This window comes from Mobula birostris, chromosome 14, assembly GCF_030028105.1.
Source record: "Mobula birostris isolate sMobBir1 chromosome 14, sMobBir1.hap1, whole genome shotgun sequence".
NCBI classification, from domain to species: domain Eukaryota; kingdom Metazoa; phylum Chordata; class Chondrichthyes; order Myliobatiformes; family Myliobatidae; genus Mobula; species Mobula birostris.
Window position 1 is genome coordinate 1,408,840 of NC_092383.1, and position 26,180 is coordinate 1,435,019.

General features: G+C 49.5%; 1 protein-coding gene across 3 annotated transcripts in view; it reads right to left on the bottom strand.

Moving 5' to 3' along the window:
• afg2b (AFG2 AAA ATPase homolog B) overlaps positions 1–26,180 on the bottom strand; it is a 54,700-nt gene that overhangs the window by 27,018 nt on the left and 1,502 nt on the right. The window contains exons 2-6 of one of the 3 annotated variants that reach the window (XR_011889031.1): positions 24,663–24,854; positions 22,810–22,971; positions 22,518–22,727; positions 15,930–16,163; positions 11,107–11,346 (exon numbers count right to left, since the gene is read on the bottom strand). Coding sequence is in view for 2 of the 3 variants with exons in the window: in XM_072277941.1 (XP_072134042.1) it covers positions 15,930–16,163; positions 22,518–22,727; positions 22,810–22,971; positions 24,663–24,854 (798 nt within the window). In the remaining variant the exon portion in view is untranslated. The remainder of the gene's footprint in view (positions 1–11,106; positions 11,347–15,929; positions 16,164–22,517; positions 22,728–22,809; positions 22,972–24,662; positions 24,855–26,180) is intronic. The other 2 variants (XM_072277941.1, XM_072277943.1) reach the window with 2 other exon arrangements.

The following is a 26,180-nucleotide window of genomic DNA, read 5'->3' on the forward strand; positions in this document are numbered from 1 at the left end:
TCGGGTGGTGATGGGTGAGGGAGCAGGTTGCTGCCCGTCGGGTGGTGATGGGTGAGGGAGGAGGTTTCTGCCGGTTGGGTGGTGATGGGTGAGGGAGCAGGTTTCCGCCCGTCGGGTGGTGATGGGTGAGGGAGCAGGTTTCCGCCCGTCCGGTGGTGAGGGGTGAGACAGCAGGTTTCTGCCCATCGGGTGGTGATGGGTGAGGGAGCAGGTTTCCGCCCGTCGGGTGGTGAGGGGTGAGGGAGCAGGTTTCTGCCCGTCGGGTGGTGAGGGGTGATACTGCTGGTTTCTGCTCGTCGGGTGGTGAGGGGTGAGACAGCAGGTTTCTGCCCGTTGGGTGGTGAGGGGTGAGACAGCAGGTTTCTGCCCGTTGGGTGGTGATGGGTGAGGGAGCAGGTTTCTGCCCGTCGGGTGTTGATGGGTGAGGGAACAGGTTTCTGCCCATCGGGTGGTGATGGGTGAGGGAGCAGGTTTCTGCCCGTCTGGTGGTGAGGTGTGAGGGAGCAGGTTTCTGCCTGTCGGGTGGTGATGGGTGAGCGAGCAGGTTTCTGCCTGTCGGGTGGTGATGGGTGAGGGAGCAGGTTTCTGGCCGTCGGGTGGTGATGGGTGAGGGAGCAGGTTTCTGCCTGTCGGGTGGTGAGGGGTGATACTGCTGGTTTCTGCTCGTCGGGTGGTGATGGGTGAGGGAGCAGGTTTCTGCCCGTCGGGTGGTGAGGCTTGAGACAGCAGGTTTCTGCCCGTCGGGTGGTGAGGGAGCAAATTTCTGCCCGTCGGGTGATGATGGGTGAGACAGGTGTCTGCCCGTCGGGTGGTGATGCGTGAGACAGCAGGTTTCTGCCCGTCGGGTGGTGAGGGGTGAGGGAGCAGGTTGCTGCCCGTCGGGTGGTGATGGGTGAGGGAGCAGGTTGCTGCCCGTCGGGTGGTGATGGGTGAGGGAGCAGGTTTCTGCCCGTCGGGTGGTGATGGGTGAGGGAGCAGGTTTCTGCCCGTCGGGTGGTGAGGGGTGAGGGAGCAGGTTTCTGCCCGTCGGGTGGTGATGGGTGAGGGAGCAGGTTGCTGCCCGTCGGGTGGTGATGGGTGAGGGAGCAGGTTTCTGCCCGTCGGGTGGTGATGGGTGAGGGAGCAGGTTTCTGCCCGTCGGGTGGTGATGCGTGAGACAGCAGGTTTCTGCCTGTGTCCTTATGGGTCTTTGTCTCTGTTTCCTGTGATGATTTAGAAAAACTGCATTATGTTACAATTTGTTCTTTTTCCCTGTGACCCTGTGTATCCTCCCACATTCCAAAGACATACGGGTTGGGGTTAGTAAGATCGGGTGTGCTGTGTTGGCGCTGGAAGCAGGGAGACACTTGCAGGCTGCACCCAGTACAAATGCTGGATGTTTGAGGTATATCACAGCATGTTTCTGTTTACATGTGACAAATAAAACTTATCCTTAATCTTTAACCGTGTGCCACTGTGGCTTGTGACGAGGGGAGTGGAAGTGAAACATTACTGGATGCTGGAAGCTGGGAACGAAATGAGAAAATGCAAGAGGCACCAGTAGTGGCTGTGGAGGAAACACGGGGTTTCAGGGGCAGCTGGCGGGTGCGGGGAGGACGGGGTTTCAGGGGCAGCTGGCGGGTGCGGGGAGGACGGGGTTTCAGGGGCAGCTGGCGGGTGCGGGGAGGACGGGGTTTCAGGGGCAGCTGGCGGGTGCGGGGAGGACGGGGTTTCAGGGGCAGCTGGCGGGTGCGGGGAGGACGGGGTTTCAGGGGCAGCTGGCGGGTGCGGGGAGGACGGGGTTTCAGGGGCAGCTGGCGGGTGCGGGGAGCACGGGGTTTCAGGGGCAGCTGGGGGGTGCGGGGAGCACGGGGTTTCAGGGGCGGCTGGGGGGTGCGGGGAGCACGGGGTTTCGGGGCAGCTGGGGGTGCGGGGAGGACGGGGTTTAGGAAGGAGATATTTTAGAAACATAGAAAACCTACAGCACAATACAGGCCCTTTAACCCACAAAGTTGTGCCGAACATGTCCCTGCCTTAGAAATTACTAGGTTTACCCATAGCCCTCTATTTTTCTAAGCTCCATGTACCTATCAAAAAGTCTCTTAAAAGACCTTATCGTATCCGCCTCCACCACCGTTGCCGGCAGCTCATTCCACACATTCACCACTGAGTAAAAAACATACCTCTGACATCTCTGTACCTACTCCCAAGCCACTTAAACCTGTGCCCTCTTGTGGCAGCCATTTCAGTCCTGGGGAAAAGCCTCTGACTATCCACACGATCAATGCCTCTCATCATCTTATATACCTCTATCAGGTCACCTCTCATTCTCCGTCGCTCCAAGGAGAAAAGGCCAAGTTCACTCAACCTGTTTTCATAAGGCATGCTCCCCAATCCAGGCAACGTACTTGTAAATCTCCTCTGCACCCTTTCTATGGCTCCATATCCTTCCTGTAGTGAGGCGACCAGAACTGAGCACAGTACTCCAAGTGGGGTCTGACCAGGGTCCTATATAGCTGCAACAGTACCTCTCAGCTCCTAAATTCAATTCCGCGATTGATGAAGGCCAATGCACCGTATGCCTTCTTAACCACAGTCAACCTGCACAGCAGCTTTGAGTGTCCTATAGACTCAGACCCCAAGTTCCCTCTGATCGTCCACAATGCCAAGAATTCTATATTCTGCCATCATATTTGACCTACCAAAATGAACCACCTCACACTTATCTGGGTTGAACTCCATCTGCCACTTCTCAGCCCAGTTTTGCATCCTATCAATGTCCCATTGTAACCTCTGACAGCCCTCCACACTATCCACAACACCCCCAACCTTTGTGTCATCAGCAAACTTACTAACCCATCCCTCCACTTCCTCATCCAGGTCATTTATAAAAATAACGAAGAGTAAGGGTCCCAGAACAGATCCTTGAGGCACCGATCTCCATGCAGAATATGACCCGTTTACAACCACTCTTTGCCTTCTGTGGCTAAGACAGTTCTGGATCCACAAAGCAATGTCCCCTTGGATCCAATGCCTCCTTACTTTCACAATAATCCTTGCTTGGGGTACCTTATCAAATGCCTTGCTGAAATCCATATACACTGCATCTACTGCTCTTCCTTCATAAATGTGTTTAGTCACATCCTCAAAAAATGCAATCAAGCTCGTAAGGCACGACCTGCCCTTGACAAAGCCATGCTGACTATTCCTAATCATATTATACCTCTCCAAATATTCATAAATCTTGCCTCTTAGGATCTTCTCCATCAACTTACCAACCACTGAAGTAAGACTCACTGGACCATAATTTCCTGGGCTATCTCTACTCACCTTCTTGAAAAACATCCGCAACCCTCCAATCATCCGGAACCTCTCCCGTCCCCATTGATGATGCAAAGATCATCGCCAGAGGCTCAGCAATCTCCTCCCCCGCCTCCCACAGTAGCCTGGGGTACATCTCATCCGGTCCCGGCGACTTAACCAACTTGATGCTTTCCAAAAGCTCCAGCACATCCTCTTGCTTAATATCTACATGCTCAAGCTTTTCAGTCCGCTGCAAGTCATCACTACGATCACCAAGATCCTTTTCCATAATGAATACTTCACTTCAGTATTCACTAAGTACCTCTGCTATTTCCTTTGGTTCCATACACACTTTCTCACTGTCACACTTGATAGGTCCTATTCTTTCAGCTCTAATCCTCTTGCTCTTCACATACTTGTAGAATGCTTTGGGGTTTTCCTTAATCCTGCCTGCCAAGGCCTTCTTAAGCTCCTTCCTGTTAGCTTTATAATCTTCTAGATCTCTAACATTACCTAGCTCTCTGAACCTTTCGTAAGCTTTTCTTTTCTTCCTGACTAGATTTACTACAGCCTTTGTACATCACAGTTCCTGTAGCCTCCCATAACCTCCCAGCCTCATTGGAACGTACCTATGCAGAACTCCACACAAATATCTCCTGAACATTTGCCACATTTCTTCTGTACCTTTCCCTGAGAACATCTGTTCCCAATTTAAGCTTCCAAGTTCCTGCCTGATAGCCTCGTAACTCCCCTTACTCGAATTAAATGCTTTTCTGACTTGTCTGTTCCTATGTTTCTCCAATGCTATTGTAAAGGAGATAGAATTATGATCACTATCTCCAAAATGCTCTCCCACTGAGAGATCTGACAGCTGACCAGGTTCATTTCCCAATACCAAATCAAGTACAGTCTCTCCTCTTGTAGGCTTATCTACATATTGTGTCAAAAAACCTTCCTGAACACACCTAACAAACTCCACCCCATCTAAACCCCTTGCTCTTGGGAGATGCCAATCGATATTTGGGAAATTAAATCTCCCACCACAACAACTCTGTTATTATTACACCTTTCCAGGATCTGTTTCCCTATCTGCTCCTCGATATCCCTGTTACTATTGGGCGGTCTATAAAAAACACCCAGTAGAGTTATTGACCCCTTCCTGTTCCTAACCTCCAACCACAGAGACTCTGTAGACAATCCCTCCATGGCATCCACCTTTTCTGCAGCTGTGACACTATCTCTGATCAACAGTACCACGCCCCCACCTCTTTTGCCTCCCTCCCTGTCCCTTCTGAAACATCTAAAACCCAGCACTGTAAGTAACCATTCCTGTGCCCGAGCCATCCAAGTCTCTGTAATGGCCACCACATCATAGCTCCAAGTACTAATCCATGCTCTAAGCTCATCTGCTTTGTTCACAATACTCCTTGCGTTAAAATAGACACACCTCAAACCGTCGGTCTGAGCACGTCCCTTCTCTATCACCGGCCTATCCTCCCTCACACACTGTCTCCAAGCTTTCTCAATTTGTGAGCCAACCGCCTCTTCCCCAGTCTCTCCAGTTCGGTTCCCACCCCCCAACAATTCTAGTTTAAACTCTCCCCAGTAGCCTTAGCAAACCTCCCCGCCAGGATATTGGTCCCCCTGGGATTCAAGTGCAACCCGTCCTTTTTGTACAGGTCACACCTGCCCCAAAAGAGGTCTCAAGTCTCAATGATCCAGAAATCTGAATCCCTGCCCCCTGCTCCAATCCCTCAGCCACACATTTATCCTCCACCTCACTCTATTCCTATACTCACTGTCACGTGGCACAGGCAGTAATCCCGAGATTACTACCTTTGCTGTCCTGCTTCTCAACTTTTGTCAGGATATAAAAGGTTTCACAAGCAGGAACAGATAAGGCAGATGGATTTTCTGTGGAAATAAGAGGTCACCTGTTTCAACAGAAAACAGAGATTGAGGTACTAATAAATGATTGGTGAACAAAGGGCATGGAGCTTCAAGAAACTTGGGAGGCCTTATCATCGAGAGCAGTGACGGTCAGCAACCAGACAGCAGGGACAGTCAGGAATCAGGAGGTAAGTGATACGATGGTCTGCTATTTTCCAGGATGAATTCAGAGTAAAGTTGTTTTACCACAATCACACAAGCTCTGTGTGCGGGTCTAGGCTGCCTGCGTGAGATACGTGCCTCAGGAAACCACTGAGCTGCAGTGGAATCGACGTGTTAAAGCAAAGGTTAAACCAGAAAGGAGGAAACAGGCTCGTTTCAAACCCACTCCAAGTCGTTTTTGGTTCCAGTTCACCTTGAAATGTGACATCTTCAGCAGCTTGTCAGTTGTTTTATTAAACTGGCTGAGGTGCCAGGCACTGACCTTGGCACTAATTTTAGCAGTGAATCTTGTCAAGACAAATATCCTCCTTAGTTGTCCTTGCAGAGTGCTTCTCTTGATCATCAGGAGACTGATGTCTAGACTGAAATCAATAACTCACAGCCTGTGTGAGACGAATTTGCAGAGTCTTAAGGCTGATTTCTACTTGTGTGTCAAATGGACGCCGCAGGTACGGCATAGCCACGAACCCTATGCAGTACTCTACGCAAACCCTATGCCATAGCCTAACACGCACCTCTCCCAAAATGTAACTACGCGTCACGGCAACGCAGACCGCAGCAACTGTGATTGGTCCACTTGGTAGCATCACATCTCCTCCTACGCTGAAATAGCTTCCCATTGGGCGACTGAAGGGCAGGGAAGGAACTCTGGCTGCAATGCTTTCCATAAAGCTTTACAGACCTCCGAAATTATGTTTACCCCAAGAAAGACTACCATGACCATGAAGCCTTGCGTGGGCAGGTGTGTGCGCATGCATGACGTGCCAATTTTTTTCGACAAATGGATTTTGGCTCAAAATTCACGATTCTGTTTAGTGATACTACACTGTACATACAGAAAATTCACCCTCCTTCAGTTTCAGTTGCCATTGTTTGAAGTTTGAGCTTCTTCATGTTGAGTTTCAACATGAAGAAACTCAACACAATGGCATAGAAACCCCACCAGCAACTAGCGTTTTGGCGGTGAATGGCAGAGCAACGCAGACACACCAACGCACAAGTATAAATGCTCACAATGGTGTAGCCCACTTGCGTAGGCTACAGCGTAAGCTAGTATGCACAGGTATACATCAGCCTTTAGTTTATCAACAATAGGACAGTGCATAGGTCCTTTGGCCCACAAAGATGTGCCAATCTAGCTATTAAATACCAACCTGATCCCTCCAACCAACAGTGTCCATGCCCTCCATTCCTTGCTCATCCTGTTGTATTTGCCCCCATCACCACCCCTGGCAGCACTTTCCAGGAACCCACCCCTCAGTAAAAAAACACTTACCCTCACCTTCAATGCAAGTCCTCTGGTACTTACTGTCTGTCTACTCTACTTCTATGCCTCTCAATCTCATAAACCTCTAAGAGATCTCCGATCAATCTCTGCCACTCCAGAGAAAACAACCCAAGTTTGTCTAAAGTCTCCTTATAGCTCATGCCCTTTAATCCATCTAGCATCCTGGTCATCCTCTTTGGCACCCTCTTTAAAGCCTCCACATCCTTTCTACAATGGGATGACCAGAACTCTATGCAATATTCCAGAAGCTTAATGTAAAGGAACCCTGAGGAGGCAGTGATGATAATATGATTGAATTCATACTGCAGTTTGAGAGGGAGAAGCAGAATAAAGGGAATAAAGGGAATTACAGAGGCATGAGAGAGGAGCTTAGCCAGGTGGATTGGAGAGGGATACTGGCGGGGATGATGGCAGAGCAGAGATAGCTGGGAATAGTTCACAAGGCACAGGATAGACATGTCCAACAGAGGAAGAAGTTCTCAAATGGCAGGGGTAGGCAACCATGGCTGATAAAAGAAGTTAAGGACTGCATAAAAGCCAGGGAAAGGGCACATAAGGTAGCAGAAGTGAGTGGGAAGTTGGATGATTGGGAAGCTTTTAAAATCCAACAAAAGGCAACTAAAAAAGCTATAAGAAGGGAAAAGATGAAATATGAGGGTAAACTAGCCAATAATATAAAGCAGGATACTAAAAAATTCTTCAGTTATATAAAGAGTAAAAGAGAGGTGAGAGTTGATATTGAACCACTGGAAAATGGTTCTGGTGTGGTAGTAATGGGGACAAAGATATGGCAGATGAACTTAATGGGTACTTTGTATCAGTCTTCACTGTGGAAGACACTGGCAGTGTGCCAGTGGTCTGTGAGTGTCAGGGAGCAGGAGTGAGTGCCATTGCTGTTCCAAAGGAAAAAATACTAGGCAAACTCAAAGGTTTATCTCCTTGTGGATAAGTTACCTGAACCAGATGGACTACATCCCAGAGTCCTGAGAGAGGTTGCTGAAGGGATACTGAATGCATTGGTCTTTCGAGAATCATTTGATTCTGACATGGTCCCTGAGAACTGGAAGATTATAAATGGCACTCCACTCTTTAAGGGAAGGAGGCAAAAGAAAGGAAATTATAGACCAGTTAGCCTAACCTCAGTGGTTGGGAAAGTGTTGGAGTCTATTATTAAGGAAGAGGTTTGGAGGGACTTGGAGACTAAAATTCTATGGCATTACAGGAAAGATACTGGCATGATTGAAGGAATAGCTGACAGGCAGGAGGCAGTGAATGGGAATAAAAGGGGCCTTTTCTGGTTGGCTGCAGTGACTAGTGGTGTTCCTCAGGGGTCAGTATTGTGACTGCTACTTTTCACATTGTTTGTCAATGATCGAGATAATGGAATTGATGGCTTTGTGGCAAAGTTTGTAGATGATACGAAGATAGGTGGAGGGATAGGTACTGCTGAGGAAGCAATGCGATTGCAACAGGACTTAGACAAATTGGAAAAATGGACAAAAAAGTGGCAGATGGAATACAGTTTTGGGAAATGTAAGATAATGCATTTTGGTAAAAGGAACAATAGTGTGGACTATTATCTAAATGGGGAGAAGGTTCAAACATCAGAGGTGCAGAGGGACTTAGGAGTCATTATGCAAGACGCCCAGAAGGTTAATTTACAGGTTGAGTCTGTGGTAAAAGCGGCAAATGCAATGTTGGCATTTATTTCAAAGGGAATAGAATATAAAAACAAGGAGATAATGCTGAGCCTTTATAAGACACTAGTCAGGCTGTACTTGGAGTATTGTCAACAGGTTTGGGCCCCATATCTCAGAAAGGATGTGTTGTCATTGGAGAGAGTCCCGAGGAGGTTCACGAGGATGATTCCGGGATTAACATTAACATATGAGGAGTGTTTGGCAGCTTTAGGCCTGTACTCACTGGAATTTAGAAGAATGTGGGGGGATCTCAGTGAAACCTACTGAATGTTGAAAGGACTAGATCAGGTTTGATGTGGAGTGGATGCTTCCTATGGTGGGGGGATGTAGAACTAGAGGGCACAGTCTCAGATTTGAGGGACAACCTATTAGAACAGAGGTAAGGAGGAATTTTTTTTAGCAAGAGAGTAGTGAATCTGTGGAATGCTCTCCCACAGACTGCAGTAGCGTCGAGGTCCGTGGGTATATTTAAGGTGGAAGTTGATCGTTTTCTGATCAGCCAGGGCATCAAAGGTTATGGCGAGAAGGCAGAGGTATGGGGTTGAATGGGATCTGGGATTAGCCATGATGGTCAGAATGACCTAATTCTGCTCATATGTCTCATGGTCTTATGGAAGCAGTATAACTAGAGTTTTATAAAACTTTCCCAACTCCTAAACTCATTTCCTTGACTTATAAAGGCAAACATGCGATGCACGGTTATTAGCTGGCAGGTAGGCCACTTACAGGGGGCTATGGATTGCCCTACATATCAATAGTATAACACCTTCTTCTGGAGTCTGCCCCCTTCCTTTCCAGTCCCCTAGAGTGTCCTGCTTTACTTCTTTCCATAGATGCTGAGTTGCTCTAGCATTTTGTGTGTGTTGTTTAACAGTATATTGTTCCTTTGATCTCAACACCTCACACTCGGCGACATTCATTTGGCCATCTGTCATTTCTCGGCCCAATCTATATGCAATCTGCTAGATCATTCACAATGCTACCAATCTTTATATCGTCTACAACACCCATTATAAATCCCGTCTACTGGCAGCAGGAGCTGTCCTGGCCCGGTGAAATCAGACACTGTGACACTGAGCTTGGTGCTGCAGAACTAGCCACACCTCCGGACAACCTGCCACTGTCCAATAGCCCTGGCACCTACCCAACGGGAAACATTGCCAGGTATACCGTTCCTGCAGAAAACAAGACAAGGCAGCCCAGATACTCCAGCTCAGCCACAAAGCGAGGGGTCCCTCTCCAGGCAATACTCTCAGATTACAAATGACTCACCCCACTGATAGCCTGTATGAATCTGTCAGCAGCACTCTCCTCTAAACCTCATCACTGGCCCACCAAGGAGTTTGATTTCCGCCACAGTCGCTAAGACGTTTGTACATTCTAACTGTGACTATGCAGGTTTCCTCTCGTATTCCACAGATGTATGGGTGAGGGTCAGTCGTGGGCACGCTCTGCCATAGTCCACAGATGTATGGGTGAGGGTCAGTCGTGGGCACGCTCTGCCATAGTCCACAGATGTATGGGTGAGGGTCAGTCGTGGGCACGCTCTGCCATAGTCCACAGATGTATGGGTGAGGGTCAGTCGTGGGCACGCTCTGCCATAGTCCACAGATGTATGGGTGAGGGTCAGTCGTGGGCACGCTCTGCCATAGTCCACAGATGTATGGGTGAGGGTCAGTCGTGGGCACACTCTGCCATAGTCCACAGGCATGGTGAAACTTGCAAGCCTCGCCCAGCACATCCTCAGACCGTCCTGGCACCGACAGAGGCCCCCACCCCAGCATCCAGTGTCCTCCCAGGTGTCATTGTACGTGATAAATAAAGCTCACCTCTATGTTTAAGATCCAGCACAGGAACTGGTTCTTGCAGCTCGACGAGCCGGTATAGCCGTGTGACCAGAGTAACCTACTACCCGTACACGTTTGGACTGTGGGAGGAAACTGGAGAACCCAACGCAGACGCACGCAGTCACAGGCAGAACGTCCAAAATCCTTACAGACAGTGGTGGGAGTGAAGCTGGGGTTGCAGGCGCTATTAAGCATTACGCCAACCGCTACACTACCATGTCACCCAATAGATGAGCTCCAGAAATGAGTCTCGACATCAGGAAGGCATGGACACAAAGGGAGAGCCTCCAGAGGTTGTAGCATAGAGGAAGATGGCTCTAGTTGCTCAAGCACGAGGAAACCTGCAGATGCTGGAAATTCAAGCAACACACACAAAATGCTGGTGAACGCAGCAGGCCAGGCAGCATCTATAGGAAGAGGTACAGTCAACGTTTCAGGCCGAGACCCTTCGCCAGGACTGCTGCGTTCCACCAGCATTTTGGGTGTGTCGGTTGCAGTTACTGACGGACCCAAACACCAGTGCAGGGGGCTCCTCAAGGCAGTGTCCTCGGCTTAACTCTCCTCAGCTCCTTACTCCTTGCACCTGTTATTACCCCTCGACCAGAATGGATAACTTCACTCCTACCTATTACCCCTCAGCCAGTGTGGATAACTTCACTCAAGCCAGCACTGAACTGTTCCCATAACACTTTCAAGGACTCTTCCTCTCATGTTCTTCAAATTTTTGCTGATACATTTATTATACATTCTCTCTTTTTGTGCTGTTGTCTTTTGCACAGTAGTTGTTTGTCTGTCTTCTTGTTATTTCTATTGCGTGTCTGTATTTACTGTGAATGCCAACAGAAGAGGAATCTCAGGATTCTGTATGGTGACATACCTGTGGTTTAATGATGAATTTACTCTGAACTTTTGACGGAGGTGAGAGGAGGGGAGCTCGCAGGTTTATTTTCCTGTACAGTGCCTCAGATGAAGAGTCCGTGCCTGCAGACCACCTCCCGTAACACACTCTCTCTAGCCACAATCAGCAGTAACTGTCCAATCAGACACATCACACCTGTGGTACAGAGTGGCTCAGAGAGCGTGTATCCTGCAGTGAGCGACTCACGTCCTGCACCACCTGCAAGGCACAAGGCAGGAGTATGACGGAGCACGCGCCACCTGCCTAGAGGAGTTCTTCAAAGATTAGCTTTATTTCTCATATGTACATTGAAACACATGGTGAAATGGTATCATTTCCACCAAATCAAATCAGTGAGATCGTGCAGCCACAAGTATCACTGTGCTTGCAGAGCCAACATAGCATGCGCAAAACTTACTAACCCCAACTCGTACGTCTTCAGAATGCATGAGGAAACAAAACTTGCTAACCCCAACCCATACATCTTCAGAATGTGTGAGGAAGCCAGATCACCCAGAGAAAACCCCACGCGGTCACGGAGAGGAGGTACAAACTCCTCGCAAACAGCAGCAGGAACTGAACCCCAATCTTACTGCACTTCCATGTTCAGGGGCAAGAACACACAGATGGGTCAAATCCGTCCATGCCAAGGCAGGCCGTCCAATCAGCAGGACATCGACTGCCTTCAACATTCCCAGCAGCCTTGGCACAGACACTGAGCTACAGTTTCTCACCGAGGCCACACTGAGCACCTCGCATGCCCACAACCTTGACCAGTAAGAAAGGCAGCAGGTACCAAATAAAATTTGACCCTCACTGGGTTCATCTGCTGGAACACACAGTACTGTGGCTACACCCAGCTACACCTCAAGGCCGGGAGAAGCTGTCCAACAGCCCTGAACACCGACTGTGCCAGGATTCCTGCACCCCTAAAAGGTCAGTAAACAAACAAAGGAGTGACACGGCTGCAGTACAGACAGACACAGGCGTTGAGTGCCGAACGACCTCTGCTGTGTTCTGATACCCAACGAGCCCGCCCCTCAACATGTTAGTTCCCGAGCTACTTCCTGATCTTGTTTGCTTTGACCAGAGAAGGGGTTCCCAACCTGGATACCACAGACCCCCCAGTTAATGGCAAGGGTCCACGGCATGGAAACCCCTCTCCTGGAGTCTGAATCAATTCCCAGCACCACACTGCGTGACAACTTAGGGCCAGTGCTTGTGCAGGTGGGTCACACACTTTATTCATCTGATGATAAACAGGATTAAAATTTATACCCATCCCAGACAACACACACGCCCCAGTCACCCATCCCAGACAACACACACGTCCCACTCACCCATCCCAGACAACACACACGTCCCACTCACCCATTCCAGACAACACACACGCCCCAGTCACCCATCCCAGACAACACACACACGCCCCAGTCACCCTTCCCAGACAACACGCCCCAGTCACCCATCCCAGTCAACACACGCCCCAGTCACCCATCCCAGTCAACACACGCCCCAGTCACCATCCCAGATAACACACACACGCCGCAGTCACCCATCCCAGATAACACACACACGCCCCAGTCACCCATCCCAGACAACACACACACGCCCCAGTCACCCATCCCAGATAACACACACACGCCCCAGTCACCCATCCAAGACAACACACACGCCCCAGTCACCCATCCCAGACAACGCACACGTCCCACTCACCCATCCCAGACAACACGCCCCAGTCACCCATCCCAGTCAACACACACACGCCGCAGTCACCCATCCCAGTCAACACACACACGCCGCAGTCACCCATCCCAGATAACACACACACGCCCCAGTCACCCATCCCAGATAACACACACACGCCCCAGTCACCCATCCCAGACAACACACACACGCCCCAGTCACCCATCCCAGACAACACACACACGCCCCAGTCACCCATCCCAGACAACACACACACGCCCCAGTCACCCATCCCAGACAACACACACACGCCCCACTCACCCATCCAAGACAACACACACGCCCCACTCACCCATCCCAGACAACACACGCGCCCCAGTCACCCATCCCAGACAACACACGCCCCAGTCACCCATCCCAGACAACACACACCCCAGTCACCCATCCCAGACAACACACACAACACTCACCCATCCCAGACAACACACACCCCACTCACCCATCCCAGACAGCACACACACGCCCCAGTCACCCATCCCAGACAACACACATACCACTCACCCATCCCAAACACACACGTCCCACTCACACATCCCAGACAACACACACACCACTCACCCATCCCAGACAACACACACCCCACTCACCCATCCCAGACAACACACACGCCCCAGTCACCCATCCCAGACAACACACACACGCCCCAGTCACCCATCCCAGACAACACACACACGCCCCAGTCACCCATCCCAGACAACACACACCCCAGTCACCCATCCCAGACAACACACACCCCAGTCACCCATCCCAGACAACACACACAACACTCACCCATCCCAGACAACACACACCCCACTCACCCATCCCAGACAGCACACACACGCCCCAGTCTCCCATCCCAGACAACACACATACCACTCACCCATCCCAAACACACACGTCCCACTCACACATCCCAGACAACACACACACCACTCACCCATCCCAGACAACACACACCCTACTCACCCATCCCAGACAACACACACCCCACTCACCCATCCCAGACAACACGCGCCCCAGTCACCCATACCAGACAACACACACCCCACTCACCCATTCCAGACAACACACGTCCCAGTCACCCAACCCAGACAATACACACACACCCCAGTCACCCATCCCAGACAACACACACACTCAAGTCACCCATCCCAGACAACACACACACGCCCGTCACCCATCCCAGACAACACACGTCCCACACACCCATCCCAGACAACACACGTCCCACTCACCCATCCCAGACAACACACACACCATTCACCCATCCCGGACAACACACACACATCCCAAACACACACACTCGTCACCCATCCCAGACAACACACACGTCCCACTCACCCATCCCAAACACCCCACTCACCCATCCCAGACAACACACACACATCCCAAACACACACACTCGTCACCCATCCCAGACAACACACACGTCCCACTCACCCATCCCAAACACCCCACTCACCCATCCCAGACAACACACGTCCCACTCACCCATCCGAGACAACACACGTCCCACTCACCCATCCCAGACAACACACGCCCCACTCACCCATCCAAGACAACACACATACCACTCACCCATCCCAAACACACACGTCCAACTCACACATCCCAGACAACACACACACCACTCACCCATCCCAGACAATACACACGCCACCCACCCATCTCAGACAACACACACCCCACTCACCCATCCCAGACAACACACACCCCACTCACCCATCCCAGACAACACACACACGCCCGTCACCCATCCCAGACAACACACACCCCACTCACCCATCCCAGACCACACGTCCCAGTCACCCATCCCAGACAACACACACGTCCCACTCACCCATCCCAGACAACACACACCCCAGTCACCCATCCCAGACAACACACGTCCCACTCACCCATACCAAACAACACACACCCCACTCATCCATCCCAGACAAGACACACACTTCCCAGTCATCCATCCCAGACAACACACACATCCCACTCACCCATCCCAGACAACACACACCCCAGTCACCCATCCCAGACAACACACACCCCAGTCACCCATCCCAGACAACACACTTCCCAGTCATCCATCCCAGACAACACACACCACTCACCCATCCCAAACACACGCCCCAGTCACCCATCCCAGACAACACACGCCCCAGTCACCCACCCCAGACAACACACGCCCCAGTCACCCATCCCAGACAACACACGCCCCAGTCACCCATCCCAGACAACACACGCCCCAGTCACCCACCCCAGACAACACACGCCCCAGTCACCCATCCCAGACAACACACGCCCCAGTCACCCATCCCAGACAACACACACACCACTCACCCATCCCAGACAACACACACGTCCCACTCACCCATCCCAGACAACACACGCCCCAGTCACCCATCCCAGACAACTCACGCCCCAGTCACCCATCCCAGACAACTCACGCCCCAGTCACCCATCCCAGACAACTCACGCCCCAGTCACCCATCCCAGACAACACACACACCATTCATCCATCCCAGACAACACACACCCCAGTCACCCATCCCAGTCAACACACGCCCCAGTCACCCATCCCAGACAACACACACACACCACTCACCCATCCCAGACAACACACGCACGCCCCAGTCACCCATCCCATGCAACACACACACGCCCCAGTCACCCATCCCAGACAACACACACACGCCCCACTCACCCATCCAAGACAACACACACACCCAACTCACCCATCTCAGACAACACACGTCCCAGTCACCCATCCCAGACAACACACACACCACTCACCCATCGCAGACAACACACACCCACCACTCACCCATCCCAGACAACACACACATGCCCCAGTCACCCATCCCATGCAACACACACACACCCCAGTCACCCATCCCAGACAACACACACACACCCCAGTCACCCATCTCAGACAACACACATCCCAGTCACCCATCCCAGACAACACACACACCACTCACCCATCCCAAACACACACACCACTCACCCATCCCAGACAACACACACACGCCCCAGTCACCCATCCCAGACAACACACAAGTTGAGCCGTTTTAGCAGCTCACCTTCCTCGCATGCTCCTCAGCCTGACCCGCTTTGCAAACGGGCGGGATGCTCCTGGTACCTCTTCCCTCAGACAGTGGGTGTCCAATACCGTCCATCTCATTCAGAAGCACAGACAGGACTCGCTCTCCAGCACTGTGGCCACTGGCAGCATCACCTGACCGGGACCCAACTATCGAGTCAATCTCATCGAGAAACAGGATTGAGGGAGACGCAGCTCGAGCCTGGCGGAACACCTGCAGGGAAACCCAGCAGAGAGGAGTTCAGAATGGGAGAGGGGAGAGAGGCAACGGGGCCCCAGGCCGGCAGGGAGGACACTCGCAGCACCAAGGGGGAAAGGAACTGGATACTGCATGCCCAAATCCTCGTGCATCTGAATCACAGCCAGCATGTTCTAAGTACTGATTATTTGAAGATCAGTACAGGAACAGGCCCTTCAGCCCACTGTGAGAGTGCTGAACCCAATACCAGCCGAACTAAAACCACCGGCCTGCACATGGTTTCTGGCCCTCCACTCCCTATGGTTCATGTGCCTGTCTAAACGCTTCTGAACACTGGCACTGCATTGGCTGCTGCCTCCCCCGGCACCTCCAAGCAGGCAGCTACCACAGTCAGTACAAAGACATTTTTTCAAACCTACCTCCTTCTCTTACAGCGGACTGAAAAGCTTGAGCATACAGGCGTTAAGAAAGAGGATATGTGAGGGCTGGCTGGCGGCGCAACGACATCAGCGACGGACCCGGGAGCGGAGGTTCCCGGGTTCAAAACCAGTCAGGTCCGCCCGAGTACGCTTTCTATCTGTGCCGGTTTGAGTGTCGAGAACGCAACTCGCCCTCGTAAAACGGGGGGAAAGTGCTGCAAAAATGTCTGTGTGAGTGGTGCGCCACGCAGTCTCTCTCTCTCGCCTTGGAAAAGCCATAAAAAAAATCCATCATCACGGACGCACGCACGCGCAGACGCACACGTACGGACTCGCACGCATGCAGGCATGAGCCAAAAAAAAGAAGAGGATGTGCTGGAGCTTTTGGAAAGCATCAAGTTGGATAAGTCACCAGGACCAGATAAGATATGCCCCAGGCTACTGTGGGAGGCGAGGGAGGAGATTGCTGAGCCTCTGGCAATGATCTTTGCATCATCAATGAGGACAGGAAAGGTTCTGGAGGATTGGAGGGTTGCAGATGTTGTTCCCTTATTCAAGAAAGGGAGTAGAGATAGCCCAGGAAATTATAGACCAGTGAGTTTTACTTCAGTGGTTGGTAAATTGATGGAGCAGATCCTGAGAGGCAGGATTTATGAACATTTGGAGAGGCATAATATGATTAGGAATAGTCAGCATGGCTTTGTCAAGGGCAGGTTGTGCCTTACGAGCCTGATTGAATTTTTTGAGGATGTGACTAAACACATTGATGAAGGAAGAGCAGTAGATGTAGTGTATATGGATTTCAGCAAGGTATTTGATAAGGTACCCCATGCAAGGCTTATTGAGAAAGTAAGGAGGCATGGGATCCAAGGGGACCTTGCTTTGTGGATCCAGAACTGGCTTGCCCACAGAAGGCAAAGAGTGGTTGTAGATGGGTCATATTCTGCATGGAGATCGGTGACCAGTGGTGTGCCTCAGGGATCTGTTCTGGGACCCTTTCTCTTTGTGATTTTTATAAATGACCTGGATGAGGAAGTGGAGAGATGGGTTAATAAATCTGCCGATGACACGAAGGTTGGGGGTGTTGTGGATGGTGTGGAGGGCTGTCAGAGATTACAGCGGGACATTGATAGGATGCAAAACTGGGCTGAGAAGTGGCAGATGGAGTTCAACCCAGATAAGTGTGAGGTGGTTCATTTTGGTAGATCAAATATGATGGCAGAATATAGTATTAATGGTAAGACTTGGCAGTGTGGAGGATCAGAGGGATCTTGGGGTCTGAGCCCATAGGACACTCAAAGCTGCTGCGCAGGTTGACTGTGTGGTTAAGAAAGCATACGGTGCATTGGCCTTCATCAATCGTGGGACTGAGGTTAGGAGCTGAGGGGTAATGTTACAGCTGTATAGGACCCTGGTCAGACCCTACTTGGAGTACTGTGCTCAATTCTGGTCACCTCACTACAGGAAGGACGTGGAAACTATAGAAAGAGTGCAGAGGAGATTTACAAGGATGTTGCCTGGATTGGGGAGCATGCCCTATGAGAATAGGTTAGTTGAACTTGGCCTTCTCTCCTTGGAGCGACGGAGGATGAGAGGTGACCTGATAGAGGTGTATAAGATGATGAGAGGCACTGATTGTGTGGATAGCCAGAGGCTTTTTCCCAGGGCTGAAATGGCTAGTAGGAGAGGGCATAGTTTTAAGGTGCTTGGAAGTAGGTACAGAGGAGATGTTGGGGGTAAGTTGTTTTTTTTTTTAACACAGAGTGGTGAGTGCATGGAATGGGCTTCCGGCGACAGTGGTGGAGGTGGATACGATAGGGTCTTTTAAGAGACTCCTGGACAGGTACATGGAGCTTAGAAAAATAGAGGGCTATGGGTAACCCTAGGTAATTTCTAAAATAAGTATATGTTCGGCACAGCATTGTGGGCCAAAGGGCCTGTATTGTGCTGTAGGTTTTCTACGTTTCTCACTGTAAACAGGATTTTGCTGCCCAACTCTTGCTGACTATCCGTAATTCCATGTTTTCCCAACCATGAGTGCCTCCCGTTCCAAGAATCCTCTCTGCTAATTTCTCTACCGCTGATGCAGGGCCCATTGCCCAATAATTTCCTTGACTATCCCTGTGCCCTTCTTAAACAAATGAACAACACTGGCTGTTCTTCAGTTTTCATGGTTCGAGAGAACACAAAGATCTCTGTCAACGTCTACAACAGTCTGCTGTTGCCTCTCTCCTTAACCTGGGACAAATCCCTGTGAGCCCTGGAGACAGGTCATTCTAATATTCTTAATAAGAACCAACACCACTCCACCCATAACATGCCCAGAAACATCAAGAGACGCTCCTTGATCTTCTCATCCTATGTGTCCTTCTCCTTGGAGAGAGCCAATATGAAGGACTCATTTGGGACCTCCCTCACTTCCTCTATAAACCACTTCAGCCATAAACCCAGAAGACAGAGGAGCAGGATTAGGCCATTCAGCCCATCTAGTCTGCTCCACCATTTCATCATGGCTGATTTATTATCCCTTTCCGCTCTATTCACCGTAACTTTTGACACCCTGACTAACCAAGAATCTATCAACCTCTGCTCAAGACCATAAGACATAAGAGCTAAATCAGGCCATTTGGCCCATCAGGGTTCTGCTCCACCATTTCACCATGGCTCTCAGCCCCAATCTCCTGCCTTCTCCCCATATCCCTTCATGCCGTGCCCAATCAAGAATCTATCAACCTCTGCCTTAAATATATGTAAAGATTTGGCCTCCACAGCCACCTGTGGCAATGAATTCACACATATTCACCACTCTCTGACTAAACTAATTCTTCGTCACCTCTGTTCTAAAAGGACACCCCTCTATTTTGAGGCTGTGTCCTCTGGTCTTAGACTCTCCCACCATAGGAAACATCCTAACCATTTCCACTCAATCAGGCCTTTCACCATTTGATAAGTTTCAATGAGGCCACCACTCATTCTTCTGAACTCTAGTGAATACAGACCAAGAGCCATCAAACGCTCTTCATGTGACAAGCTGTTCAATCCTGGAATCATTCTCATGAATCTCCTTTGAACCCTCTCCAGTTTCAGCACATCCTTTCTAAGATAAGGGGCCCAAAACTGCTCACAATACTCAAGTGAGGCCTCACCAGTGCTTTATAAAGCCTCAACATTACATCCTTGCTTTTATAATCTAGTCCTCTCGAAATGAATGCTAACATTGTATTTGCCTTCCTCATCACGGACTCAACCTTTAGGGAATTCTGCACAAGGACCAAGTCCCTTAGCATCTCAAATTTTCGAATTTTCTCTCTATTTAGAATATGGTCTATGCTTTCAGTTCTTCTACCAAAGTGCATGACCATACACTTCCCGACACTGTATTCCATCTGCCATTTCTTTGCCCATTCTCCTAATCTGTCTAAGTTCTTCTGTAGCCTCTCTACTTCCTCAAAACTACCTGCCCCTCCACCTATCTTACTATTGTCCGCAGTTTCCAACAAAGCTATCAATTCCGTCATCCAAGTTATTGACGTAGAATGTAAAAAGAATCGATCCCAAAACAGAATCCTGTGGAATACCACTAGTCACCAGCAGTCAACCAGAAAAGGCATCCTTTATTCCCACTCTTTGCCTCCTGCCTATCGGCCACTGCCTTATCCATACTAGAATCTTTCCATTAATATCATGTGTGGCATCTCGTCAAAGGCCTTGTGAAAATCCAAGTACATAACATCAGCCAATTCTCCATCATCAATCCTGCTTGTTATGTCTTCAGAGAATTCCAAAAGATTTGTCAGGCAAGATTTTCCCTTTAGAAACCATGCTGACTACGGCCTATTTTATCAAGTGCCTCCAAGTACCCTGAGATCTCATCCTTAATAATTGACTCCAACATCTTCCCAACCACTGAGGTCAGACTAACTGGCCTATAAGTTCCTTTCTTCTGCATCTCCCTTCTTGAAGAGTAGAGCGACATTTGTAATCTTCCAGTCTTCGGAAACCATTCCAGAATCTAGTGTCTCTTAAAAGATCATTACTAACGCCTCCACAATCTCCTCAGCCACCTTTTTAAGAACTCTGGTGTATAGTCTATCTGGTCCAGGTGACATATCTACCTTGAGGCCTTTCAGTTTCCCAAGCACCTTCTCCCTAGTAACGACAACTTCACACCCTTCTGTGCCCTGACGTTCTAGAACTTCCAGCATTCTGCTCGTGTCTTCCACAGTGAAGACGGAAGCAAAATACTTACTCAATTCATCTGCCAATGTCTTGCACTCCCAACCAGCATCATTTTTCAGCAGTTCTACATCTACTCTCACCTCTCTACACTATATATATCTGAAGAAACTTTTGGCATTGTCTTTAATATTTTGGCTAGTTTACTTTCCTTTTCCATCCTTTGCTTTTTAATGATTTTTTAGTTGCCTTCCATTGGTTTTTAAAAACTTCCCAATCCTCTACCTTCCCACTAAATTTTTTATTTATTATATGCCCTCTCTTTGGTTTTTATGTTGGCTAAACTTCTCTTATTAGCCATGATTGTGACATCAGCCTTTAGAATACTTCTTCTTCTTTGGGATGTATATATCCTGTGCCTTCCGAATTACTTCCAGAAATTCCAGCCATCATCCCTGCCAGTGTTCTTTTCCAATCAACTTTGGCCAAATCCTCTCTCATGCCTCTGTAATTCCCTTTACTCCACTGTAGTACTGATACATCTGACTTTAGCTTCTCCTCAAACTTCAGTGTGAATTCTATCATATTATGATCAATTGCCCCTAAGAATTCTTTTACCTGAAGCTCTCTAATCAATTCCAATTCATTGCACAACACCCAATCCAGAATAACTGATCCCGTAGTGGCCTCAACCACGAGCCATCTCACAGCTATTCTACTAATTACCTCTCTTGGAATCCAGCACCAACCTGATTTTCCCAATCTAGCTGCATATTGAAATCCCCCATGACTGTTATAACATTGCCCTTTTGACATGCATTTTCTATCTCCCATTGTAACTTGTAGACCACATCCTTACTACTGTTTGGGGGTCTGTTTACAAATTCCATCAGGGTCTTTTTAACCCTTGCAGTTCCTTAATTCTACCCACAACAATCCTACACCTTTTGACCCCATGTCCCCTCTTTCTAATGATTTAATTTCATTTTTTACCAACAGAACAATGCCACCCCCTCTGCCTTCCTGCTTGCCCTTTCAATACAATGTATCCTTGGACATTAAGCCCCCAGCTATAATCTTCTTTCAGCCATAATTCAGTGATGCCCACAACATCATACCTGCCAATCTGTAACTGTGCTACAAGTTCATCACCTTATACTGCATACTGTGCACATTTAAATATAACACCTTCACCCTATTCAAAATTGTTCGCCTTTTACATTGCAACTCATCCTGTTGACTGCAATTTTGCCCTATCATCAGCAACTTCTTGCTCAGAGTATAGCTACACATTGCCTCTGTTTGTAAATCACTACCTCATCCTCGGCACTATCACTCCGTTTCCCATCCCCCCTGCCAAATTAGTTTAAATCCTCATGAACAACTCTAGGAAACCTCTACCCAATGACTTGGCCTCCACAGCCACTGGTGGCAATGAATTCCACAGATTCACTACCCTCTGGCTAAAGAAATTCCTCCTCATCTCTGTTCTAAATGGATGTCCCTCCGTTCTGAGGCAGTGCCCTCTGGTCCTAGACTCCTCCACCATAGGAAACATCCTCTTCACATCCACTCCTGTGTCCTTAAGAGAACCCACCCTTACCTTCTGTAAAGCTTTATCCCCTCGTTTCACTGATAACCGTGTACTTCAGCCCAAGGCTGGGCCAGACTGGTAGGGGAGCAGAGATCAGACTGAACAGCATCCCCCCATGTTGGTCCTCAGGTCCTTTCACTGCCTGAGGAGTCTATAGCTGATTGTAGGGTAAATACTCACCTCAGCCAATGCCTTTTCGGAATCCCCCACGAAGGGGGAGAAGAGTTCCGCCCCGCTGACCGACAGCAAGGAGCACCGGCAGCTGGAAGCAGACGCCTTCACCAACGTGGTCTTCGCACAGCCTGGTGGTCCATACAGGAGGATACCCCGACAAGGCTTCACCCCCATCCTCACAAAGGCTTCCGGGTATCTCAAAGGCCACTCAACGCTCTGCCAGAGGAACGGCATAATGGTCAGTGTGTGACTGACACAGAGGGGGGGGATTACAACGGGTGATGCAGCTGGTCATTACCTGCCTCAGTTTCAGTTTGACTTCATCCAGGCCTCCGATCTGGTCCCAGTGCACAGGTCTGAAATCAGTCAGGCCGATACTGCTCCGGAGAGAGGAAGGGTATATGACCTTCAGCGCCTCCTGGAAATCTGCAAGGGTTATCTGCTGCTTCACTGAGTCCTGCTTCAGAGAAATAGGACATTTAACAGCGGGGGGGGGGGGGAGAGGGGGATTTAAACAATTTAACAGCGGGGAAGAGGGGGATTTAACAAATTAAATAAATTTAACATCTGGGGGATGGGGAAGAGGAGGATTTAAACTATTTAAACAGCAGAGGAGAGGGGGATTTAAACTAACAACATCGGGGAGAGGGGGATTTAAACAAATTTAACAGCGGGGGAGACGGGAATTTAAACAATTTAACAGTGGGGGAGATGGGAATTTAAACAATTTAACATCGGGGAGAGGGGGATTTAAACAAATTTAACAGTGGGGGAAACGGGAATTTAAACAATTTAACATCGGGGAGAGGGGGATTTAAACAAATTTAACAGCGGGAAGACGGGAATTTAAACAATTCAACATTGGGGAGAGGGGGATTTAAACAAATTTAACAGCGGGGGAGACGGGAATTTAAACAATTTAACATCGGGGAGAGGGGGATTTAAACAAATTTAACAGCAGGGCAGAGGGGGTTTAAACAATTTAACAGCAGGGAAAAGAGGGGGATTTAATAAATTAAATAAATTTAACAGCTGGGGGTGGGAAAGAGGAGGATTTAAACTATTTAAACAGTGGGGGAGAGGGGGATTTAAACAAATTTAACAGCATGGAGAGAGGGGGATTTAAACAAATTTAATAGCGGGGAGAGGGGGATTTAAACAATTTAACATCGGGGAGGGGGATTTAAACAATTTAACATCGGGGAGGGGGGATTTAAACAATTTAACATCAGAGAAAGGGGGATTTAGCCAAATTTAACAGTGGGGAAGAGGGGATTTAAACAAATTTAACAGTGGGGAAGAGGGGATTTAAACAAATTTAACAGCGGGGGAGAGGGGGATTTAAACAAATTTAACAGTGGGGAAGAGGGGATTTAAACAAATTTAACAGCGGGGGAGAGGGGGATTTAAACAAATTTAACAGTGGGGAAGAGGGGGATTTAAACAGGCTGGCAATCGCTTCAACTGTCCAACCTAACAACACAAATACTGATTTGTCCCACTCCCTCCTCCTTTTTTTCCATTCCATATTCTGGTTCTCCTCTCATCCCTTCTCTTCTCCTCACCTGCCCATCACCTCCCTCTGGTTCTCCTCCTCCTTTCTGCTCCCACCGTCCTCTCTCCTCCCCGATCAGATTCCTCCTTCTTCAACCCTTTACCTCTTCCACCCACCACCTGCCAGCTGCTGACTTCAAGCCCCTCCTCCACCCCCCCCACCCTCACCTGGTCTCAATTATCACCCGTCAGTGTGTACTCTGACCCCACCACTTCTGATTCTGGCATCTACCCCACCTCTTTTCCAGTCCCAATGAAGGGTCTTGGCCTGAAACATCAACTGGACGCTGCCTGACCTGCTGGATTCGTTTGTGCTGCTCTGGATTTCCAGCATCTGCAGAGGCTCTGGAGATCATTTTCAGTTGTGGCTGTTGATCCACTCTCCGAACCAAGATCGATCACTTGGTTTCACTGAGCCAAGAGTGTGAGGTATCTGTCTGTTCTGACGTTGGTTTGACTGTGCCAAGGGTGTGAGGTCTGATGTTGGTTTGATTGTGCCAGGGGTGTGAGGTATCACTGGGGTAGGGGGTAGGAGGCTCATCACCCAGCTTGATTTCTGATCCACCCTACACTGCCCTTGTCCCCTCACGCCCGTACCTGGGACTGGGAAGCGCGCCGGATGACCTGCAGAGCAGCCTCTCGACACAGGGCCGTCAGGTCAGCACCAACGTAGCCACCCGTTGCTTCTGCTAGCCAGGACACACAGACTTGGGCGCTGACAGGCATCAGGGTGGTGACTGCTCCGAGAATGGCTCTGCGCTGTAACATGGTCGGCACGCCGATCACAACCTGCAGGAAATAACCAGATACAGGTCACAGAGCCACACAGATCCTTCGGCCCAACCCTGCCGTGCTGACCATTTGCCTGCATTTGACTCAGGACCCTCGAAACCAGGAGTTCCCAGCTTTTATATGCCATGGACCCCTACCATGAACCAAGGGGTTTAAGGACCCCAGATTGGGAGACCCTGCTCCTACCCATGTTTATCCAAACACCCCCTCAACTACTCCTTCTGGCGGTTCATTCCATATAACCATCACCCTCTGTGTGGAGAAGTTACCCCCTCAGGCCCCTTTTAAATTTTCATTTCTCCCTTAAACCTGACCCTCCAGTTCTGCGTTCCTTTCCGAGATAAAGAGCTATGTACTGTGTATTCACCTTACTGACACCTCTCAGTCTCTCTGATGTTGCATTAAAGTGCCAGCCTGGCCAAATCAGAATTCAGGAGCCCGATAAATCTCCTCTGCACTCTTCCGAGTTTGGTGATGTCTTTCCTATATCAGACTGACCTGAACTCTACATAATACACCACATGCATGCTCACCAATGTCTTGTACAACTGCAACTCAATTATAGCTCCAGATTAAAACCACTTCAAACGGATGTGAACAGAGCAAGAAATGAGAAAGCCAGTTGTCGCACTGCCCCGGAGAAGACTGACAAACCAGGGAAACAGGTGAATGGGGCAAGAGCTCATTGCTCTCACAGGGACAGACCCAAGAAACGTGGTCAGCTGAAGGGCTTGATGTTCCATGGTAAAGAAGTTTCAGGCATGACAGAGGGAGATGCAAAAGATAGGAATCACACAGCTGATTCCAGAGAGGCCATAGTAGTATGTGGAGAGGGATCTCGGGGCAACGGCTCTGCGGGGATTTTAGTACAGGCCTGCCAGTGGGAATGAGAGGAAACAAGATATTGGCAAATTGCAGTGAAATACAAAAAAAAACAGAATTATAACAGTGAGGGATTTTGACTATCCTAATTTTTTGTCTCTCTCTCTGTATTGGATTTTTGTTGCTTTTTTAAAAGTGGTTTCTTTGGGGTTTCTTGCTTTGTGGCTGCCAGTAAGGAGAAAAAGCTGAACCTGAAGGCCCTGATTTCTACATACTTTCATACTTTGATAGTGAGTAATAATATTCACTGGTATCACCTTTGAGCAGAGGGGTCGGAGGCGGCAGGATTTGCCAAGTGGGTGCACACTGCTGTGTTTTGGATCAATGTGAAGAGAGACGTGTCCGAGCTGGGCGATGGGGTGGCTGGGAGCAGAGAGGGGGGTGGGGGGTCTCCCGGTTACAGGGGTCAGGTTGCTCCGTATTGAGGTTCAGTACAGTACC